This window comes from Bactrocera dorsalis, chromosome 2 (genome assembly GCF_023373825.1).
Source record: "Bactrocera dorsalis isolate Fly_Bdor chromosome 2, ASM2337382v1, whole genome shotgun sequence".
Taxonomy (NCBI): domain Eukaryota; kingdom Metazoa; phylum Arthropoda; class Insecta; order Diptera; family Tephritidae; genus Bactrocera; species Bactrocera dorsalis.
This window is the reverse complement of record NC_064304.1, coordinates 64,312,614-64,337,807: the sequence shown is the minus strand read 5'-3', so window position 1 is coordinate 64,337,807 and position 25,194 is coordinate 64,312,614. Positions and strand designations below refer to the sequence as shown.

General features: G+C 39.6%; 2 protein-coding genes across 2 annotated transcripts in view; both read left to right on the top strand.

The window, feature by feature from the left end:
* Positions 1-2,454: 2,454 nt before the first annotated feature.
* LOC105225538 (tubulin polyglutamylase TTLL5) overlaps positions 2,455-25,194 on the top strand; it is a 274,158-nt gene continuing 251,418 nt past the window's right edge. The window contains exon 1 of the mRNA XM_049449901.1: positions 2,455-2,696. The gene's annotated coding sequence lies outside the window, so the exon portion shown is untranslated. The remainder of the gene's footprint in view (positions 2,697-25,194) is intronic.
* LOC125776678 (uncharacterized) lies at positions 17,307-22,193 on the top strand. The gene is made up of 2 exons (XM_049450200.1): positions 17,307-19,959; positions 20,025-22,193. The coding sequence occupies exons 1-2, from the start codon at positions 19,717-19,719 to the stop codon at positions 20,778-20,780; spliced, it is 999 nt and encodes a 332-aa protein (XP_049306157.1). The 5' UTR covers positions 17,307-19,716; the 3' UTR covers positions 20,781-22,193.

The following is a 25,194-nucleotide window of genomic DNA, read 5'->3' as shown; positions in this document are numbered from 1 at the left end:
GCCCACTTTATCAAAAAATTTTGCCCAGTCGTTTCTTCTTTTCCAAGGTGGCGCCAATTGGATATTCCAAGCGAAGCCAGGTCTTTTTCCACTTGGTCTTTCCAACGGAGTGGAGGTCTTCCTCTTCCTCCGCTTCCTCCGGCGGGAACTTCGTCGAATACTTTCAGAGCTGGAGTTTTTTCGTACATTTGGACGGCAACCTATCCAGCGTAGCCGCTGACTTTTAATTCGCTGAGCTATGTCAATGCCGTCGTATATCTCATATAGCCCATCGTTCCATCGAATGCGATATTCGCCATGGCCAACGCGCAAAGAACCATAAATCTTTCGCAGAACTCGCAACGTCGTTGTTAGTTGTTGTTGTCATCGTCCAAGCTTCTGCACCATATAGCAGGACGGGAATTATGAGTGACTTATAGAGTTTGGTGTTTGTTCGTCTCGAGAGGACTTAATTTCTCAATTGCCTACTCAGTCCGAAGTAGCACCTGTTGGCAAGAGTTATCCTTCGTTGAATTTCAAAACTGACATTGTTGGTGGTGTTCATACTGGTTCCAAAATAGACGATATTATCTACAACTTCAATGTTATGACTATCAAAAGTGACGTGAGAGCCAAGTCGCGAGTCGACGACTGCTTGTTTGATGACAGGAGATATTTCGTCCTGCCCTCGTTCACTGCCAAACTTCTTTGCTTTGCTTCCTCATCCAGTCTGGTGGTACCCCTCGCTGCTGCGATCCTCTGTACCAAATTACAGCTCTATACCTTAATTTAGTGCTTAGTTATAGCAGTTTATATGTTTTCGGTCGAGTTTCATCGAGATATCTCAATTTTTACTCAAGTTACAGTTCGACAAACAGTCAACCCGATTTCAACTTTTCTCGTCATCTTGATCATTTATACACATATTGCAAGAGTATAAAAATGTCGTACGATGAATTGTGATGCAACAACTTTGAACATTTAGTATACCTTGAAGTTTCATTTATTTTGAAAATAATTTGCGCAACTGGACTATGTACATAATATATTTTGTTTTTATTTTTATCAGTTTATGGAAGAACTTTTTCATGTGCGTGGATTGAAAACGGAAAAATTGAATTTAGAGTGCCGTACGATGAAATATTACACTGACTGTATGTAGTCTTGGGTTTTAATTAAGCAGTATTTATATCAATAATAAAGAAAAAGTTTATATTTCTAACAATTGTCCAGAAAATGGAAGTTCTGAATAAATTAAATAGAGAAAAAACACTTTGTCAGCTTGTAAAAGAGTACAACTTAGGCAAATCTACAATTTCCGACATAAAGTTGAATGAATTAAAGCCTAAGTTAGGGAATTTTGAATAATTTCATGAAATTTAGTATTACCTTGCATACTAAAAATCCGGTCCTGGTCTCTAAATTGGTAAGGAAAGGGTGACTCTTATAGTTTGCTGAAATGCAAATAGAGAGAATAAACTTAAATTATATATGATCGTAACAATAATTTGTCGGGCAAGGCACTTCTACTGCTAGACTTGCCATCCACATTCATTAGCAGATCTTGATGAGGACATATGTCTTACGTTTTACCACCAATTTTCACTGCTCTGATCCAACCCTTGCTATCCGAATTTTAAAAATGAATCATCGCAAATGTTTTGCTTTATCTTTTGTCTAGTTCAGATAAGAAGTTAGTAGAATCATAAAAAAATCATTGAAAGGCGTGCCTTTTCCAACATCAAACTTGGGGATATCGTAAACGGAAGTGTCCTTAAAAAGTGCTTCAACAAAATTCTTTATGACGATGAAAAGTACTCAGATGACGATATGCCTTTTGCTATGTTGCGTACCAATAACTCAACGGAAATAACTGATTTATTGTCTAAATATCCCCGGATGTTCATTTTGGTGATGAAATTAGCTAAATGGTGACACCCATGATCAGATTGAATGAACGAGAAAATCAAGATCCAAAAGCCCAGCATGCTCAAACTGCGTTTGTATTATATAATTATTAATTTTTTTGAAAACTGTTCAGTAAATGTATAAAATATATTTTTAAAGTGAAATTAAGTAGTTATTTTCGGAGTTTTTTTTTCTACAGTTCGGTAATCCGGACATTTCGATATTTCGGGCACGGCAATTGTCCGGATTGTAGACATTGAACTCCGTTATATCGTTATGATTCTTTTAGCGCTTATATTCTTATTTTTTTAGTTAGAACTAATTACATACACATATGTACATATGTCTGTACAGATAAATGTTTTTAAATAATTAAATTGTTTAAAATAATAATATGTAATATATATTATATTTTTAGATTAATTTGGCTGATTGCTCAAGGAGGAACTGCATCGGAAGTATTCAAATGCCCATCTGGTTCTGTAATGTACAATCAAAAAACTTGTAATGTGTTATAAAACAAAGTAAAGTAGTGTGCAATACTTTTTTAAAGTCAGAATTTGTTAACAACTAGAATTACAGAAAGTTGCGAGAGGATCTAATGCAAATATAACTGCATCGAGTTTAGTTAAATATTTATAATAAAAACACCTATGTAGAAATATCCTAATGCGGTAAGTGTAAAATTGAAATCTACCAAGGCGTAAAACTACATCCCTTGCAAACATAAATGCTTTTGATGATTAAGCAATGAGCGCAGCAGTGTTGGAGACATTACAAGATTCACCAGAGTAGTGTGGTGAAGTTTGGTGGGTATAGCATTTAGTATATATTATGTTCATTTAAAAACGAATCTTATGCTTGATGAGTGTTTTATTGACAAATGACAAAAGTGAAAAAAGTCAGAGAGGAAATAATTCAAAAGTAAGTCTGGTGTTCTGAAATCTTCGTAAATACTGGTAAAAATGTTTCCTTTAGAATTACTTTATCTTATAAGACTTCCTCTTCTTTACTGGTGTAGGACCCGCACACGTGGTTATAGCCGAGTTAACAAGAGCGCGCCAGTCGTTTCTTCATTTCGCTTCGTGGCGCCATTTGGATATTCCAAGCGAAGCTAGGTCCTGCTCCACCTGTTCTTTCCAACGGAATGGAGGTCTTTCTCTTCCTCTGCTTCCCTCGGCGGGTATTGCGTCGAATCCTTTTAGAACCGGAGTGTTTTCGTCTAACCTGTCTTTTAATTCGCTGAACCATCGTAAGAGCTAAAGGTACTCTCACATTTCGGCGCTCTTTGCCTGTCTGGTCTGGTCTGTAAATGCGCTTCGCTTCTCTCTTCAACTCCCGTCGATGTTAGGATCGATCCGAAGACAGCAAAGTAGCTTGCAGATTTCTTTTTATGCTGAAATCTAGTACTACCGATAACCATATTTCTGGTCCTTGCGAAGTCGATCAGCCACAACCCATTTTGGGAAGTTTCCTCGTGAAGTCTGAATTTACCGACCTCTGCGCCAAAGCTACATTTTTGCCCACCCTGTAGTTAAAGTCGCTGAAGATTTCTCAAGCCTTTTTGAGTAGTTACAACTCAGCAATCTCATAATTCACGGCAATCGAGTATTCTAATACATTAGTAATAGTTGATGTTTTTTGTTAATATAAAAATGGTAAGTATTTACATGATATGAAAAACATTTTATAATATATTTTTATTTAATTAATTTTTCAAATTTATTATTAAAATTTTTATTATTTTTATGCTTGATTTTAATTTCTAATTTTCCTTATTCTTTCATTCTGTTCCAATTCCATTTTTTTGAGTTGGAAATCGTATTCAATATTTTTCTTTTCATTTTCATTTTTGTTTGCTTCAACTTCCTTCATCCACTTGAATTTTTCAATTTCAAATTGAAGCTGTTTTTCTCGAAAGCTCATTCTTTCAGCTTCTAATGTTGCCAGTTTATCAATGGCAGTGTTTCGGTGTTTGGCCTTCATTTTATTGGCAAACGGGCTGGCTGCAGATGAGCCAGATGCCAATTCAGAAATGTTATGTTCTTCTTCGGGGTCTACCAAATTATCCACAACATTTTCCACAGAGTCGAGTTCCATTGCAGAGGAGCTCATTACCACCACCTCAGCTTCCCTCTCCGTAGCATAGATGTCCGCTAATTCCTTGTCTAATCTAAAGATTTCGGGTAGTTTTCGCTGGCAACCTAGAAGGCTCTTGCGGTTTCCAGGACTGAACCTTTAAAACATGACAACAAACAATTAAATCGTTCTATACTTGAAAGTCTTGGTTCCCTATCAACAAGTGGAGTAAAAAATGTATTAAAATTTTTGTATTCTTCATAATTCCTGCTAAAAGTAGGCAGCGACAACCTTGTCAAGAATGACGGCGTAGAAACAGGAGTTGAAGCTGTTATCTCGAGGTAATTAATTATAGGGTTTCCCTCTTCCCCAAATTGTGCTTTTCAAATTTTCCGCAGTTTCTTTTACTGCACAAAAACCATACGTTGTTTTCCACTACCCCACATAGCGCGCCAAAATTTATTTTTTTATTATTTAGAAATAAACATTTCTCTCGACCGACCGAATAATTACATACAATGCGCTCCCATTCACGATTCACTAGCGAGTGTTTATTTACAAAGTTGATCATATGTTGTTTAAATGAGTTAAGTTTCACTCCATTTTACCCGGAAAAAACTGGCGCACGCTCACACACCACACCACACTTGAGAACATCACCACACCCAGCAAGTAGTCATCACACGACGACATCGCATGCCGCCGAACCTACAAAAAGAATTGGATAATCGCTTACGACACAATTCACAACATTTGAATTTACACATTCGCACACAATATTCGTTTTCGGCACTGATTCCGCGCGCTGCAATATAGTACTACTCGAATTTCAAACATTGTATTTCTTACTTGCACTAAATAAACCTTAAATTGAACTGATTGTACATAAAAAAAAATCATTTTTATTTAACGATTGTGAAAGTGGTGGTGTGAAAGTTCGTAATTCTTTCTGCAAAGTTGGGCAGCAATTTATTCACATGTATGTACCAGCGTTTGAAAAGCTGCGCTACTCCCGTAGCATTTCATTTTGCTATTGTTACCGCTCTCACTTAATCGGGAGTCATAGCAGAACAATGTAAAAGTATGTGCTCTGCGCTGCTCGGAGTTTTGTTACGTAAAAAACTATAGTTCTAGTAATAGCCAAAAATTAAGTGCTGTCCTCAGGCGTAGCAGTAGCAACAAATTGGGAGCGGTAGTAGAGAAGAGCTAATTAAAATTTCCATGTTCTACATTTCTCGCATGTGTAGCATTTGAAAAAAAAGGACTGGGAGACAGAAGCACAGACACCTCAGACACATTCAGCTAAATACAGCGAAAAACAAATTTTTGTTCATAATTCTGTTAGTTCAATCCATGTACACGTTTGTTTTCAAATCAGCGATAGAGACCAACTCTGAATCACTAGCGATCAGCTTATACATAATTTGTTTATGAACTTTCGCATTAGCAGAAAATACGCATATTACAATAGGGGTATTCTCTTGCTCTTGCAAGATTGCAGAATGCAAAAATACTATACCGAAATATACAAGGGCACGAGAGCACCCATCGCAGAATCTAGTGATATATGAACGGCTGATTCGGTCAATTTATTGTGAAGACTATTATGAATGGCTATTGTGAATTGGCGTACCTTCTGCATACATTTTTAACAAACAAACTATAAGAAATATTTATAATTTAAATAAAAATTATAAAATCTATTTAAAACTTACCGTCTTCAACAATTTAACGACGTAATATGTCTTTATGTAAAATGACAGCTAAAACAGGGTTGCAATTATATTTTTGCGTGACATTGCACGCAAATATACATGGGTTTTGGGCTGAGATATTTTACTGCCGTTGCAAACAATTTTATGCGTGTGTTTGTTGTTGTGCCGGTGCACCAAGAGGAAATATATGCAATTCTTGTACCGTGCAAGGGTTTTGCAAGAGCAAGAGAATACCCCTAATGATTGAAATAATCGACAGCGTTCGGTTTGTATATCATCCCCTAAACACTGATTTACTCGTGCACTTCCGTTCTATTTCAAACACAGCTACATACGAGAGCTGCTATATATATTTCTTGCCTAATAATGAAAATAGGAATATTTATCAACGAAAATTTTTTTTTTTTGTTTTTTTTTTTTCGTTGCTCGTCTTGGAAGACCCTCACGGTCGACTGCTGTTTTGTTTCGTACTCTTACGCATAGATCCATGATTCGTCACCTGTGACGATCTTATAAACGTCTTTTGAAGCACCGCGATCGTATTTTTTCAGCATTTCTTTACACCAATCCACACGAGCCTTTTTTTGAGCGATTGCCAAATTGGCCGGGATCCAACGAGAACAAACCTTTTTTACGGCCAGGTGTTCATGCAATATCGAATGTATGCTGGTGGGAGAAATGCATAGGCATGCCTCTATCTGAAGGTATGTTACATGACGGTCTTGCATTATCAGTTCACGTACGGCATCGATGTTTTCTGGCACAACGGCTGTTTTTGGACGACCTTCACGGAATTCGTCTTTGAGCGAGCGTCGGCACAGTACTATAGGATGGTGCTTCATAGCCACACAAAGATTTTAGTTCATCGATGCACTATTGTCGTGATAATCCACATCGAAAGTTGTGAAAAATAATCGCACGAAAATGTTCACGAGTTAATTCCATTTTTTGGCCGAGATAAATTTTTAATTCCCTATAAATAAAACAATTCACGATTAAATGACAAAACGTTCTGAGTGATGTTATGTTAAAAAATGTCAAACTTTCCAATGGAAATGTCAGATTGCACCTGGCAACACTTAGTGTTGCCTAGTCCAAAAATATATATAGCAACCTATGTATATGGAGGATGGAGTCATGGGACTCACTTGGGAGTGGCGAGAAACGTTTCTTTTACATATGGCTCAAGCAGCTCATGGCTTCCAGTATCTTCTGGGTAGCCTAAGAACATCCGTTTGAAGGCGAGCTAAAGTGAGAAGGCAAAACATCCCCTCCGCAGTGTTGTGCGCTGGGTTTAGGACCCGCCACGTTAATTCAACACACCAAAACTAAAAAAGAACAACAGGCCTCGGATGAGTGACCACCCTTTCGATGCCGACCATGGCAAATGAATTAAGGATTACGATTTGAGGGCATGCACCTGGATTGTCCGATCCCTTATTTGGGAAGGTGCCGCTGACCAGCTGGTTGATGTCCTCGTTAGAGGGAAGGCTGATATCATCACCAAGAAATGCGATGGACGGAACAAGGACTGAGACGAGTAAGTCCTTGTTGCATTTCCTACTGTGGCTATATAAAGGAACGAAAAGTTGGTGTGGGATTCGAGGTGGGAGAGAGAATCCGTCGCATCAAAGCGAAGTCCTTCAACATATCGCTGATCTGTGCCCCACTCCGACGAAATAGAGGAACGATGTCACCAAGTGTGCCTTCTATGAGTGCTTGGAGCGCACCTATGAGAGCTGCCCTCGCCAGCACCCACCTCTGTGCAGCAAAAAACGCACGCCAACAAACACAAGGAAAGTTCCACGTAGAGAAGCTGCAATCACAACAGACAGCCGAACGATTTTCAACTCGACTTGCACTCCTGCTCTCTGAGAGCACTCGTCAACAACTCGGTACGAGGGAATTGTGCGACCGCATTTCAAGCTCCTTACGTATAGGTGCAACCGAAACCATTGGTTTTCGGAAAATGCAAAAGAACAGTTGGTACGATGAGGAGTGCCGTGTTCCAGCGGAGAGAAACAGACTGCCTACCTCGCAACGTTACGATCAACCACAACACATGCGGGATGGGAGAGGCACCGAGAGTTGCCGAAATGCGTGAGTATGAAGATCTTGCCAAGCAGGCCAACAGGGGTAATGCTCGAAAATTCTACGGAAAAATGCGACGGCTAACAGAAGGATTCAAGACCGGAGCATACTTTTGTAGAACCCAAAAAGGTGATCTAGTGACCGATGACCAGAGCATACTAAATTTATGGAGGGAACACTTCTCCAGCCTGCCGAATGGCACTGATAGTACAACGCCAGGAGAAGGTGAACCCGATTTCCCAATCTATGACGATAGAGCAAACGTTCCACTGCCCGGCGTCTGAAATCAGCGGGGGCCGATCGATTGCCGCTCGAGCTATTCAAACACGGCGGCGAAGAACTGATAAGGAGAATGCATCAGCTTTTTTGTAAAATATGTTCGGACGTATGCCCAACGATTTGAATTTAAGTCTGCTTTGCCCAAACCACAAAAAAGAAACCCCACAATCTGCGCCAAATACCGTGTGATAAGCCTCCTCAACATCACGTGTAAGGTTCTATCGAGCGATTAAAACCCACCCGTCAAGATTGGGACCAAACGAAGGTTCAGACTAGGCGACTTTCTATCGTACGACTTCTTCAATCTGCTGATGGAGAAAATAATTCGAGCTGCAGAACTTAATTGATATTGATATCATCGGCCTCAACATCAGCCCCGTTGGTTCTGCTTTCTCCAGACTGCACAAGGAAGCAAAGCAAATGGGTCTAGCAGGGAACGAGGCCATGACGAAATTTCTCCTGTCATCAAACAAGCAATCGTCGCACTGGCGTCTAAGCTCTCACGTCACTGTTGACAGTCATAACTTTGAGGTCGTAGATAATTTCGTCTATCTTGGAACAAGTATAAACGCCAACAACAATGTCAGCTTGGAAATCCAACGCAGGATAACTTTTGCCAACAGATGCTTCTTCGGACTGAGTAGGCAATTGAGAAGTAAAGTCCTCTCCCGACGAACAAAAACCAAACTCTATAAGTCACTCATAATTCCCGTCCTGCTATATGGTGCAAAGACATGGCCGTTGACAACAACTGATGAGTCGACGTTGCGAGTTTTCAAGAGAAAAACGATGAGCTGTATGAGATATACGACGAGATTGACTTAGTTCAGCGAATTAAGAGACAGCGGCTACTCTGGCTAGGTCATGTTATCCGGATGGACGAAAACACTCCAGCTCTGAAAGTATTCGACGGAGGACCCGCCGCGAGAAGCAGAGAAAGAGGAAGACCTCCACTCCGTTGGAAGACCATTCTTCGCTTGGAATATCTAATTGCCGCCACGTAGCGAAAAGAGGAAACGACTGGCGCGCTGTTGTTAACTCGGTTATAATCGCGTAAACGGTGTCCAGTTAAAAGAAGATGTGTGTACATACATATATACATATGATATATATATAATGCTAATTCCATCGAGTACATACATACATTTGTTGTATGTATGTACGTTAGGGTGTGTCATTCTGAGGCAACCTTTTTTTTCAACTGAAAAGCAGGCTCAAAACTTTCGAAAATGTGTAAAAAAGAGTCACTCAAATGATGAGCTCTTAATATTAATATTAAGAGGTGCCTATTCCAAATTTTCTGTTTTCCATATAAATTAAATGGAAAAAAATATTTTTTTTTGTGGTGGTTATTGTGCGGAGGTTTTAATGTGCACGCGACGGCGGCAAGTAGGGATGGTAAACTCGATTCCGATTCTACTCGAGAATCGAGTTTTCTCGTTAAATAATCTCGTTTTCAGTTGAAAAAAAAGGTTGCCTCAGAATGGCACACTCTAATGTACGTACTCGATGGAATTTCCATTTTTAACGCATCGAAAATTTGTAACATGCGCACATTTTCAAAGCTTATACATTTTTTGCCACGCATTATTCAAATCTAGCAGTAAATTGGCTGTTCTCGTAGATTATTCGTAGTTTATCCACAGTTTCACATCGATACAAACAATCGTCGCAAAGCAATGAACTGACATGATACGATTTTAACCGAAACCAGCTATACCGTTTAGTCGAATGTGATGGCCGAAGAAGAAATTGTTCATTTTGCATCAAATCAGTTGACGCTGCCGGGTACTCGAATTGATCAACGATGTTGTATGTGATGAACTGAATTGATTTTTCGGTTCTGACCGAAATTCCGGTCGAAAAAAGAGAGAACCGTTACCAAACCCATTAGATATGTCTGACAGCATACTCAAATCTGTACATTTGAATATATACATACAAATACATCTACAAATAAAAGAACTGTCAATTTTCTTTTCATGGTTTCTTCGTACTGCGAACACATATACATACACATATACGGCGTCGTCTTCATAATCAAGACGATCGATCGATTTGTATGAGCGCAAGTCTCCCGAAATTTGACTTTGAATCTTCCAGTTAGAGTCAACAAACATCGGTATTTTTGGCAGCTAACATTGTGCGTGCACTTAAGGAATCGTAGTTATGATAAAATGGCCAATGTCCGAACATTTGTGATGAGTTCATCCTTCGTGAATTGATAAAGGGAAGATGGAATTGATATCGAACCACCGGAAGTGTCAACCGAAATTGAACCATTTCCAATTTTTAGCGAAGACGATGTAAAATGTCTTTGACATTGTCGAGGTTTATATCGAAAATATGAGAACTTCATTTACATTCCAGTGATTAGCGTGTTCCAGTAAATGTAATTGCTGGCTTACTTCTCCAAAACTTGCACATATCGAACCATTCACAGTAAGCAATGACTCAAATAAAGTTGAACCGCGTACATTAATCAATAGCAACCGAAGGTAGAAACAATCATCGTTCGGGTGGATTGTGTAAATTCGTCCTAATGCATTAGTTGATAAGACACCTGGATGTCAATCTACTGGTTGGCCTTGCTTTCTGCGTAACTATTCGACGATGCATTCCATGTACAATATCAAGGTATTTTCGAATAGAGCAATGTTCTCACAAACACATCACTGACGAAAGTTAAGAAAAAACTCGTCAATGTTAATTTTGTTGCTGGCGATATTTCCACTGGCTATACTGTATTCTCTGGGATGAAATACACTCTTTGGCCATTCTCCAAATTAACAGCGAGACGCACAGCAGTCGGAAAACGTTCATGAATTGCAAAAGTAAATATCCTACAAAGCGCTTTATTACAGTTCACGTATCGACCGTATCGTTGAAGACCAATAATCGCCATGTTGCTTCCTTTGGTGACGTACTTACAAACGTATTTTATCGATTTCACCAAACTGCAATAAACACTGATATGAGTTTTGAATATGAATTAGGCAATAATGGTGAATATAGTACGATCCATGTGTTGTCAACTTCGATATTCACTCTGTTATCTGGTAAGCGACGCCGATAGAGTGGATATCCATCATTTCCAGTTTGCGTTTCCGAAAGAAAAGCACGTGGATGGTGTTTCGTGCATTTATTGCAAGTCGGATTGTGGTGTCCGCAAGGTCCATGCACCATATTGGTTTTCATCACTTCGTAGAATAATGGATCTTTCTCTGCATGAGGAACAATCGGTAATTGATCAAATCGTTTGAAACACACATAAAGTTTTCACTGAATAATTTTCAATAATTTTTCTTTTAAATAGCCGGAATAAAAAAGCAAGCGACCGAAATTGATCGATTCAAATAATTTACAAATCAAAATATTGAAAAACAAAACAAAAAAGAATTGTATGAAAAGTCACTTTTTGGAAATTTCCAATTTTTCGACTTTTCCTTATGAAAAGTACATGGTTTTTTTTATACCTAACCCTTTCCAGATCCACTTCTGATTTCATGAAGATTGGTTCCGCCGTTCTCGAGCGTTAGCGTTACTAACAAACAAACAATTTTTACTTACATATGTACATATATAGGCGGTTATATTTAATTAAAAGCGTTAATTTATTTATTTGAATTATGCACTTATAGCTTAATACAATTGTCCTTAACGTATGATATAACCGGAGCGTCCGCTCTGGTTGATGCCAAAACTGAAACTGTTTGATCGTTCGTTAGAGTCGGTTAAGCTAATAATCGTTCTCTGTCTCTACTTGTTCGTTCGTTCGTTGTCTCGTCTCTTTTCTGTAAAAGCAGGGTTGTTATCTGTTACGTTCTTGTCCTGTAGCAACAGGGTTGTTATCTGTTACATTCTTGTCACATCAAAGCTACGTCCACTTCTGGTCCTACGTTCGTCTGTCACTCCCACATGTATGTACATATGTGCATATGTATGTATATACAAAATAAAATGTTTGTATGGGAAAAAGAAAAGGGCTGTTTTTAGGGGTTTTCCGGCAACTTTCGTAATTTTTTCTTACATAAGAACCTTCTCCTAATAATAACAAATACAACAAAAAAAAAATCAGCCAAATCGGTTCAGCCATTCACGCGTGATGCCGTGACAACGAAAATGGGTTCATTTTTATACACATATAAAAGATTTAGGCGCTGATAGTAGACAGTATCGACAAGGTCAGAGGAGGAGAGAAACAAAAGCACTAAAATGTGGCAAAGCGCGCTGGACCCATCCACTCATACCCGACATCCACACGTGGGTACACAGACGACTTGGGAACGTAGACTTTTATCTGACCCAAATACTTAGTGAACACGGGTGCTTTAGAAGCTACCTTTTCAGATTCCACAATGACATTAGTCCGTACTGTCCGACGTGTACAGAGTATATAGAAGACTCTGAATATGTACTATTTCATTGCCCACGATTTTCAAATTCAAGGGAAAAGCTAAAAACCACACTCTGGTAGTTTTGCAGTCGAAACTCTAACAACACCCATGTGTCAGTCGACAGATAAATGGAAAGCTGTAAGCGAAGCGTCAGCATTCATAATGACAAAACTAAGACATTTTCAACAGACAAGGCGTCCGTCAGTCCGCGCAATAGAGGAGACATAAATGTCCTGTCCCTCCCACGAAGTAATACCTAATCGGTGGTTCCGTGGGAGAGTCTTAAGTTAAGAGTAGGTTAGGTTAAGCGGATTAAAGTTCCGCACTTCGGCTTTCGATGCTGCCCTCTACTAAAAAAAATAAACAAATTCTGCTGAAAAATATACCCCAACGACACTGGATACAACTTACTATATAAAATATAATTATAAAATAAAAAGTTTCATCACAGTATACTTAAATATTTATGCAAAAGTGTATTGTCACATCAAAGTCCACATTGGCATATCTATATCCCTCAATACACCTCTGTTTTTGATCGACATAAAAAACAAAAGATCCACTTATAGGTATACCCTATAGAACATATATAATAGAATAATAGAACCTCCTGATTCTTGGCCACAATCATCCATGCGCAACATAATCGCCCCAGAAGGTCGAAAAACGCCACCTTCCACACATTTCCACGATTTTCATCGTTTCCCTGAGCCCTCAGAGTAGTTGCTTGCATGTTAAAATTTATAGAGCAACTCAAAACCAAAGTCCAGCGATCACTTAATATCCCATGCAATACGCACCTAGAGTTACAAAAAGCAAAGGTCGCACTAATCGCATATACTCAAACGCGGTACTGCAGCAACGATGTATCACTACTAAGAGAATCGAAGCCGATTGATGAAAAGAGCTCACTCTTAGTTCTAAACCAGTGGTCGGCATGAGAGGATCTGTCATTGTGTTGGTGAGCACGAAAAAAAAAGTAGCCCAGTGAGAAATTGAAATTAAACATCTAATCTAAATAATTAATAGTGTGATGAAAATTAACATCACACTATTAATAAGGATATAATCCCTATTATCTTTAAAAGACTTGGAACATAAAAGGCATTACATGGCACCAAAGGCATTTCGAATAATATAAAATTTCTCGTTGGGCATATTTGGTTTTGCGCTATAGTCTTCCATGATGTTAATTCGTTGCTGGCTCGACAACGACTGAACGATAGAGCGTAAGCGTACGTGTGAAGTTAGTTTGCAAAATTTTGCTAAGAAATGCCGACCATTGTTCTAAACCCATTTCTGGACACGAAATGTTTGCTTCGTGCCAATGGTCAGCTTGCGAATTCAAGCCTAACATACAACGAACGTCACCCCCTAATAATTCCAGAGAAGTCTCTATATGCCACGTTATTCCTCAATTCTTCTTCTTCTTAATAGGCGCAGACACCGCTTACGCGATTGTAGCCGAGCTAACAACCGCGTGCCAGTCGTTTCTTCTTTTCGCTCCGTGGCGCCAATTGGATATTCCAAGCCAGGTCCTTCTCCGCTTGGTCCTTCCAACGGAGTGGAGGTCTTCCCCTTCCTCTGCTTCTCCCGGCGGGTACTGCATCGAATACTTTCAGAGCTGGAGTGTTTTCGTCCATCCGGACAACATGACCTAGCCAGCGTTGCCGCTGTCTTTTAATTTGCTGAACTATGTCAATGTCGTCGTATATTTGCTTGCTTCTCAATTGCCTACTCAGTCCGAAGTAGCAGCTGTTGGCAAGAGTTATCTTGCGTTGGATTTCTATGCTGACATTGTTAAGGTTGTTTACGCTGGTTCCAAGATAGACGAAATTATCTACAACTTCAAAGTTATGACTGTCAACAGTGACGTGAGTGCCAAGTCGCGAGTGCGACGACTGTTTGTTTGATGACAGGACATATTTCGTCTTGCCCTCGTTCACTGCCAGACCCATTTGCGTTGCTTTCTTGTGCAGTTTGGAGAAAGCAGAACTAACGGCGCGGGTGTTGAGGCAGATGATATCAATATCATTGGCATACTCCAGCAGTTGTACACTCTTATAGAAGATGGTACCTTCTCCATTTAGTTCAACAGCACGAACTATTTTCTCCAGAAGCAGGTTGAAGAAGTCGCACGATAGGGAGTCGCCTTGTCTGAAACCTCGTTTGGTATCGAACGGCTCGGAGAGGTCCTTCCCGATCCTGACGGAGCTTTTCGTGTTGCTCAACGTCAGTTTACACAGCCGTATTAGTTTTGCGGGGATACCAAATTCAGACATCGCGGCATAAAGGCAGCTCCTTTTCGTGCTGTCGAAAACAGCTTTGAAATCGACGAAGAGGTAGTGTGTCGATTCTCCTTTCACGGGTCTTTTCCAAGATTTGGCGCATGGTGAATATCTGGTCGGTTTTTGATTTGCCAGGTCTAAAGCCACACTGATAAGGTCCAATCAGTTTGTTGACGGTGGGCTTTAATTTTTCACACAGTACGCTCGATAGAACCTTATATGCGACGTTGAGGAGGCTAATCCCATGGTAGTTGGCGCAGAATGTGGGGTCCCCTTTTTTATGAATTGGGCATAGCACACTTAAATTCCAATCGTTGGGCATGCGTTCGTCTGACCATATATTACAAAGAAGCCGATGCATGCTCCTTATCAGTTCTTCGCCGCCGTGTTTGAATAGCTCGGCCGGCAATCCGTCGGCCCCTGCCGCTTTGTTGTTCTTCAGGCGGGTAATTGCTATTCGAACTTCTTCATGGTCGGGTAATGGAACGTCTGCTCTATCGTCATCGATTGGGGAATCGGGTTCGCCTCCTCCTGGTGTTATACGTTCACTGCCATTCAGCAGGCTGGAGAAGTGTTCCCTCCATAATATAAATATACTCTGGGCATCGGTGACTAGATCACCTTTGGGAGTTCTACAAGAGTATGCTCCGGTCTTGAAACCTTCTGTAAGCTGCCATTTTTTCGTAGAAGTTTCGAGCATTACCCCTGTCGGCCAGTTTATCAAGCTCTTCGTACTCACGCATTTCGGCCTCTCTCTTTTTCTGTCTGCAAATGCGTCTCGCTTCCCTCTTCAAGTCACGGTATCGTAACGTTGCGAGGTAGACAGCCTGTATTCTCTCCGCTGCGACACGACACTCCTCGTCGTACCAGCTATTCTTTTGCACTTTTCGAAAACCAATGGTTTCGGTTGCAGCTGTACGTAAGGAGTTTGAAATGGCGTCCCACAGTTCCCTATACCGAGTTGTCGACGAGTGCTCTCAGAGAGCAGAAGTGCAAGCCGAGTAGAAAATCGCCCGGGTGTCTGTTGTGATTGAAGCTTCTCGACGTCGAACCTTCCTTGTATTTATTGATGTGCGTTTTTTGCTGCAACAAGATAGTGGTCCGAGTCGATGTTAGGACCTCGGAGCACACGCACATCTAAAACACTGGAGACGTGTCTTCCATCTATCACAACATGATTTATCTGGTTGGTAATTTTTCGATCCGGAGTGTTACAGAAAACCATATTTCGGACCCCGGCGAAGCCGATCAGCCTCAACCCATTTGGGGATGTTTGAATGATAGTACTCGGCGACGGAGTCTCTCTCCCACCACGAATCCCACACCAAACTTACGCTCCTTTATATGGTCACAGTAGTAAATGCCACAAGAATCTACATGTCTCTGTCCTTGTCCCATCCATCGCATTTATTGGACGGCGGGGATGTCAGTGTTTATTTTTACGAGGACATCAACCAGCTGGTCAGCGGCACCTTCCCAATTAAGGAACCGGACTTTCCAGGTGAATGCTTTCAATTCGTAGTCCTTATTTCGTTTCCCATGGTCGTCATCAAAAGGTGGTCTCTCATCCGAGGCTGTTGTTGCTTTTTCATTGGGGTTGTTTTTTTACGTGGCGTGTCCCAAACCCAGCGCACAACCCTATGCAGGGGATGTTTCGCTTTCTCACTTTAGCTCGCCTTCAAACGGATGTTCTAAGGCTACCCAGAGGATACTTGGTCAAAGACCGGAAGACGTGAGCTGCTTGAGTCATATGTAATCAGAGAACTTTCCTCACTTGCGTGAACTTCTACACATGGCTCCATCCTCCCTCAATTACATCCACATATTAATGCTACACGCCAAACATCGCGTCATGCAACATATGGTGCGCCAAAAGGATTATATTCCCCGTCTTGAGCCCCAATACACCTTGAGCTATGTAGTAATCTGACGACGGAGGCTTTTCTCGCGGCATTTGCTCACTTCGTCGCTCCACGTCCTTCCCATCAAAAATCATGAGTGATAATGGCAAAACATTCATTGGAGCTCAACGAGCCACAGAAAAGCAGTTCGTGGGTTCCCTAAAGCAAGTGTCACCCGACATCGTACAAAAGTTCGCCTCCAAGGTATCAATTGGCAATTTACTCAAATCACACTTCAAACGGGTACCTGGAATGTACAAATTCAATTATAAAGAGTTTACGACGTTATAAAATAGCATTGAAGCCGTTCTCAATTCCCGGCCACTCACAACGGTCATATACGAGTCGTTGATCTCCGTACGCAAAACGGAACGAAACCACCGATGGTGGCGAATCCGAAAACCGCAAACAACAAAACCGATATTATCGCGATACAATGAAATCATCAAATTTACGCCCATAACAACCGTTCAAATTAAATCACCGTACAAATAACAAAGATAATTAACAAAAAATGGTCGATCATTACAACGACACATTCAGCCACATATTATGGTTTACTATCATTGAGTGCGGTCAACAACCAAGTGTGTTCCGCAATTGCGACAATTTGCAAATAAACTAATCTATGGTAATGCGTGGGTGTGTGCGCCGTAGGAGGCATTGATGTTGTCAACACGTTACACATCGATTTCCTTGGATTAGTGGTAGAAATTGGTAAAAATCATTCAAATCAAATCGGATTTTTAATCGAAGTTTGTTTTTTTAAACAATAACAAATCAAATAAACACTCAAATAATTAATTTTCGCAGGGAAAAAAGTGCTCATCAGCTGTTCCTTTTACACGTTATTTCTGCGTATATGAAATCAGATGTTATGTTCTAACAATTTCCAATTGCAATCAGCGCTGCCATACTGGTCAAAACAAAAAACCACAGGTTTCTAATACCCAGTAGAAAAATCTTTAGGAAATAAAAATGGCTGAACCTCTTCATGAGGTGACGCCGAGAAACAGTCTCAGCTCAATTACAGTAAATAAAATAAGAGAATTAGAAAAAACTAACTCACTTATAAATGCGAGACTTAGAACTTTGGAAGCGATGTGCAATCAGTTACATAAAGATAACATGGAATTAAAAAGAGAAAACGAAGAACTAAAATCCAGTAGAAGCAAGCATGTGAATGTTGAAGCAAAACCTTACGAAACCGATGAAGATGAGCTAGCTAAAGAAACTGAGTGGATGCTCAAAAAACAGCGCTCTTCAAAAAAACGCAAAGCGGATACTTCTCCAACAATTGTCAGCCCTTCGAAAAATAAAAATAAAGAGCAGGCGGCAAACAATGATACTAAAACCCACCGCCCACCTCCTATTATAATTAACGACGTAAAGGATTTTAATAAATTACGTTCTAATATTACAGATCTAAGTAATAATAAAAACTTTTTAATAAAGCTTTTGAGTAACGGCGTCTACAAACTTAATGTCTTCGATGAAAACAATTATCGCACAATAACAAAATACTTATCTAATGAAAATATACCTCGGTTTAGCTACGAGAGTAAACATAATAGGCCAATAAAGGTAATGATAAAAAATTTACACCACTCATGCGATACACAATTCATTTTAAATTATCTAAAATCTCAAGGTTTTAAGGTTATGAATGCAACTAATAAGCTTAAATGGAAGACTAAAGAACCGCTAGATATGTTTTTAGTAGTATTTGATGCCACCAAAGATATTAAGAAAATTCACCAGATCAAAACCATTCTTAGTAGCGTTGTCAAAGTTGAGCCTATTAAAGCATCTAAATAAATTCCACAGTTCAAAAACTGCCAAGCTTTTGGACATACAAAAAACTTCTGTGATAAGCCATCGGGGTGTGTGAAATGTAAAGGCAAACACCCTACTATTGAATGCCGAATAGCTGAAAAAGACCCTGCTAAATGTTGCAACTGCGGCGATTCTCATCCTGCAAGCTACCGTGGTTGTGTCGTCGCAAAAGAATTGCAAAAACTTAGAGATAAAAATAATGGTAATACAATTGAGGAGAATGCCAATGCTCCGACAAACAAACCCGTGGTGAACACAGGAGAAGTAAAATCCCTTCCTTCCGTTTCTAAAGTTTCATTTGCGCAAATGGCTAAACAAGGACATACAAATACAATTCAAAAAAGTAGTCCGTTATCCCAAATTTTGGATAAACTAAATGAGCAAGAAAAAATTTAAGTCCTTTAAACATGCGCGAGTAAAGGAACGAACCTTTTGTTTCAGTAAACAGAATGCAAACAACCTTGAGTTGGAACAATTGAAATGCAGTATCACTACAACAAACAATCCTAAACAAACAAGTATCAAAACAACATTGACTTTGAATATCACAACAACCTTATCTTAAAACAATGAAAATGTATCTAAGCAAACAATATATATGTAAACAAACATAAACAAATAATTAATCTATATGTAGACAAACTATCAACTATTTAGTAATAAGTAAATATACTAGTTAGTATAAATAGAAGTAAGAACGATGTAATAAGTTAGTCTTAATAGTAGGGGAAGGTGGGGACTGTTGGGGAATCCCGGGCCAGCGCGATATTTTTTTCCCTAGTACAGGTTGACAGCTGCAACCAACTGTCATCGGCTCGTCTCATACTAAGCTCAGTTTCTATATAGCACTCGAGCTGTGAACACGTGTTATAACCTCTCTGCGACAACAAAAAGAAATTCGACACTCCGAAAGTTTTTTTTCAACTCTGTGTACAGTTGATTTTTTTCACATTTTCCAATAAATTCATCCAGGTAAATATGTTTATAATATTCGTTGAGCCTTTAGCCTTCGACACACAAAAGAAATTTTGCACGAATTTACATTGTGTTCATTATCCACCGCCATTTCGCAAATATGTATGAGCGTTTGGGGAATGTCGGGCCACATAGTTTTTTACATTTGACATGTTAACTTCATATATTTGACGTGTATAAGTGATTTTTCGTGCAGAATTTCAACAACACAATAGTTTTTCAACATTTCCTGATAGTTTCGTGCTCCGAAAAATTTTTTTTAGTCATTATGCCGCGGTACTATCCCAAACAAGAGAAAATTGTTGATTTCGACAACATTTTGGAGGCGATCAAGTCGGTGAAAATACATCACAACAGCGTTCGACAACCTGCGACGGCACACAATATTCCGAGGACCAACCTGATGCGTTATATTGCAGCATTTGATGGTGCGAGCATCGACGTTACTACTGCCAATGCCGATGTAATGAAGAATTTGCTGGCTGAAAACACGACGATGGGCACAAAAACAGTGAGTTCTGCTGGTTTCTTTCTTTTTCTTTCATCGAATAATAAATAATTTTTTTTTTATTTCAGATCGTCAACATCGAACAAGAGAAGGCGCTGATAAGCTACATTCTCCAGGCCAGCGACATCAACTATGGAATTAGTTTGATGGAGCTTCGTAAGCTCGCGTATGAATTTGCTCGGAAAGTTGGCGCGTCGTATCCGGATCCATGGAACGACAATCAACAGGCGAGTAAGGATTGGCAGTTGGCGTTCATGAAACGCCACAAAAATTTATCACTGCGAACACCAGAGCAAGTAAGCCAGAGCCGTGCGAAGCGATTCAACAAAGAGAATGTCGATGCATTCTTTGCCAACCTTTCATCCGTTCTCGGTAGGACGCCGTTTGAACCTCACCGAATATGGAACATGGATGAAACCGGGTGCCCGACCGTGCCAACCAGACCTGTCAAAACCATCGCGCGCAAAGGACAAAAGCAGGTCGGCCCATCAACATCTGCCGAAAAAGGCACCAATGTGTCTTTGGCTTTGGACGTCAGCGCTAGTGGCCAGTCTATACCGCCATTCTTCCTCTTTCCCCGAGTCAACATGAAAGAGATTTTTATGACTCATGCGAGTCATGGCGCTGTTAGTGTTGCGAACGGTTCTGGTTACATGAACTCTGACGTATTCCCTCAATTCATGCGTCATTTCATCAAGCACACCGGTGCTAATGCCGATTCGCCAACCATGTTGCTGCTGGACAACCACGGTTCGCATTTATCGATCGAGGCGATAGATTTGACGTTGAATCATGGCATTACGTTGCGAAAATTTGTTCGGTGACGAAGAGAAAGACGCCGACAATCAACGTCGAGTTCTTGCCTCTGGTGATGCCATTGTGACTGCTGCGAATGAGGAGGTGTCAACGTCGGAGGCATCGACAAGTGCCCCAGCTTTAACAAGTGGTGCTGCATCATCGTCGTTGTCTCTTGTTTCGGCTCCACAGCTCCGTGATGCATTGAAATCGGTTGGCCCGTTGAAATTGGGCACACCTGCGCCGAAATCAAAACGTGGCCGCAAGACAATGGAGTCAACGATTTTGACATCGCCTGAGGTTGTCGCAGATCTGCGTGACAAGGCCGAAAAAAAGCGGCAAAAATTGACGAAGGCAGCCGATGAACCAGCAGCCAAGAAGCAAAAAGGCCGTGGCAAATCGAAGACGCCACGGAAGAGAAGCCCGTCTCCGACCGAAACCGACATCGAAGAGGACTTCGATTTTTGCACGATTTGCAAGAAAAAGATGCCAAAGCACGAGAATCGTCAAAACACGGCCCATTGCATCGTTTGTGATCGAGGGGTTCACTTGAAATATGCCGGACCGAACCCGAACACTTACACCTGCATCCACTGCGAGTCGGAATAATTTTTTTCGCCAATTCCTATTTTTCTTATTATCTATGAATCTCTTTTTCATTTCCATTGATAAATAAACGTTTTTCATCGGTAACAATCATGTTTTAATCGATTTACAGACTGGCCCGACATTCCCCACCTTTTTTGTAGAATTTTAACAAATATTTTATCAAAAGGAAGGTTACGACTCGCACTATAAATCCATGCTTTGGAATTTTCACAAAAAATAACTTTTATGTGACTTTTTAACCGAAATCAAAACGTGGCCCAACATTCCCCACCTTAAATAAAGAGTACACATTTCGGTGCAGCTCAAAATATATTCTTTTGACTCATTTTTACTCAATGTAAAAATTAACTCGCGCTCAACGCTCTTGAGTAGCATCTACAGTTTTTTAATGAACAGTAAATCTTTGAGAATAATGCTATGGAACGCCAATGGTCTTTTCAATAGTAAAAATGAATTAGAAGTTATTCTACACGACAGAAATATTCATATATGTATGTCTATTATATGAAACGCATTTTAGGCACCATTCATTTTTTAAATTTAAAAATTGTGAATTATATCACACACTACACCCGGCAAACTCAGCACGAGGAGGGAGTGCTATAATTATCAAAAACAATATTGAACAATGCGAGGAAGATCCGATTAAGACGGAAGAAATTCAAGCTACAACAATTTCAGTTAAATTGCGCAATCACCAATTGTATATTATTGCTCTGTATAGTCCACCTAGACATAACATAAAAATTGAAACGTATATGAATTTATTAATAAAAATATAACGACAGGTACATCATTGATGGCGACTTTAACGCAAAACGCACTCGTTGGGGATCTCGTTTAACTACAACCAAAGGTCGAAAACTTCTCAAAGCTATATAAGCAGTTGAATGCAATTTTGTTTCTACCGGAAGACCCACTTATTAGCCTACAGATAGACAGAAATTGCCAGACCTTCTTGACTTCTTTATAATTAATAAACTACATAAACTCAACTTCTGGGAGATGAAGATGGTTAATTTACTTAAATATGTGAATTTAATGATTTGAAGCAACTCATTATCGATTGATAAATGTGTATATACAAGAAAATCGACTATATATTTAAAGATTGCTCAGACCTAAGCTTTGACCATTCCCCAGTGATACTAATGAACGTCGACCCAAAGCTTAAGCACATATCGACTGGTATTGATTTGGACTGTGAGGTTGAAGATTTCACAAAGATAATTCAAAACGCTGAGTGGAAGAGTGCATCAAATACCCGCGTGAATCTAAGCGATACCAAATACCCAAAACACATCTTAAAAAGTATCCATAAAAAGCGCAGACGGAGATGGCAGCAAACTAGGTCTGCTCTCAAAACTGAACTTAATAAATGTACAGCGAAACTAAGAACACAAATTAAACAGTTTAAAAATTTTTCAACTTAACTGTCTAAACTCACAGCTGATAAGTCCACCGACTATTCACCCTGGAAAGCTACAAGAAATATTAATAAACAAATAAAACTAAACGAAACTGCATGGGCCAAAACGAATGAACAGAAGGCTGCCGTATTTGCAAATCATTTGAGAAACACATTTGCGCCTAACGATGGGTATGAGATACACTGTGAAAATAATTGGTTGGATCCACACATCAGTATTTCTCCAGTTACTTTTAAAGAAATTAAAAATCTTATCGGGAACACAAGACTCAAAAAAGCACCTGGGTACGATTAAATAACTGGAGAAATATTACGCAATTTACCAAAGAATTGTACAAAAAAAACGTGTCAACATTATAAACAATACTTTATGCCTAAGATACGTGCCATCGCTTTGGAAAGTATCTGAAGTTATAATGATACCTAAGCCGGGTAAGACAGTACACGATGTTACATCATCAACTTCGCTGCTGCCAGTTTTTTCTAAAATCTTTGAGAATGTACTCATAAATAGGCTTAAACCAATAATCGCTCATAAACACCTAATACCAACACATCAATTTGGCTTCCGTGACCACAATTCAACAATTGACCAGGTACACCGATTCGTCAATTTTGTTGAAAATACAATCGATAAAAAGAACGTTTGTACTTCGGCATTTTTGGAAGTGTCTCAAGCTTTTGACAAAGTTTGGCATACGGGTCTACTGCTCAAATTGAAATACATGCTACCCTAACAATTTTGTTAATTAATTGCCTCGTACCTAAAAGATAGATACTTCCGCATTAAGCAAGAGGATGCATATTCCAACTTGCAACCGATAAAAGCGGGTGTTCCCCAGGGAAGCGTGTTAGGGCCAGTGCTTTATTTGCTTTTTACCAGTGACCTCCCATCGGATACTAGTTATATGACAGCGATATTTGCGGATGACACAGCTTTGTTAGCAGCTGGAGAGACAACTTGAATATCTAGTCGACGAGTGCAAACAGCACTCAACGCAATTACTAAGTGGGCATCTAAGTTGGACATCAAATTAAACGACACCAAATCAATTCATGTCGACTTTACCTTGAAAAAGCCGGCATATTGTCCAATTTATATAAATAACATTCCTGTACCACCAGTGGCGTAGCAGGCATAGGTGACACCCGGGACGTATTTTGAAGGTGTCACCCCAAAACTCAATCAAAACTTTTAAAATAAAAAAAGTAATAATCATTTACATTTTATTAAAACACGAGTATTAAAAATATTAGTATATTATGTGAAAAAACTAAAATTTCTTCCTTCTAGCTTTGACACTTGCAAACTCCGAAATCACGTCTTCAAAATTTATATTTTGTGTTGCTTCATGTTCTATCCTTAAAATACCAAGATTGTTTAATCTGGTTTCAGTCATTGTAGACCGCAAGTAATTTTTAATTAATTTTAATTTGCTGAAACTTCTCTCACATGAAGCGACTGATGCACATATTGTCATAAATAACTTTAGTGCGACCGTTAGATTCGGAAGAAATGCTGTAAAATCCCATTCCACAATGAATTTAAAATAGTCTAGCGTCACCCAATTAGAGACAGTAATATTAGCCGCATTTAAATGTCTTCTCAATCTTGATATTTCTAAAAGTAGCTCTGTTTCTGATACTTCATCGTAAAGTTAGTAAATTTTGATAAAGCAAATTCTAACTGTTCAGTTTTTGCCAAAAGCAAGGTTTTTGACTGCACAACCTCAAACAATGAAGCTACGTTTTTAATGGACTTTACTCGTTTTTCAAGTTCAACATTGAATCTGTCAAGACATTCTAACATGTCCTTTTGAAGTTCCGCTCAAAGTGTAAGTCCAGTATCGGTGGCTAAATCACCGGGCATGCGTTTCTTGCGACGAGTTCGTCGTTCCATCGAAATGGTGTATTCTTCCGATTTTTATACAGCAAAATCTATTGCCTCTCCTGCTTGATGCAACCGTTTCTCACCAATGAATAGACGAAGTGCTTCTAGTTCTATGATTATTTCATCAACACATAAACCTTTTCTTTGCAATACAATCTGAGCATTGTTCACTTCCCTTAGCGCATCATTCCAAAAGAAAAGGAAACAAAGAAATGAGAAATTGCGCACAGCAGAGATAAGATTTTGTGCAGCACCTCTAGTTTCTAAATTTACGTCTTGGTCACATAGTTCCTCAATTGTAGATATTAGCCCATCAAAATTTTCAGACAATACTTTTACTGCACCATAATGAGCACTCCATCGCGTTGTCGAAAGTCTTTTAACAGATGCTTTGTAGTGATTGAGGAGCACTTCCCAGCGGCTTGTGGAAGTTGAAAAAAGTTAAATATTGCCTCCACTGCTCCGAAAAATGTAACACAAGTCACATTAATAAAGCAACAACAACAAAGCCAAT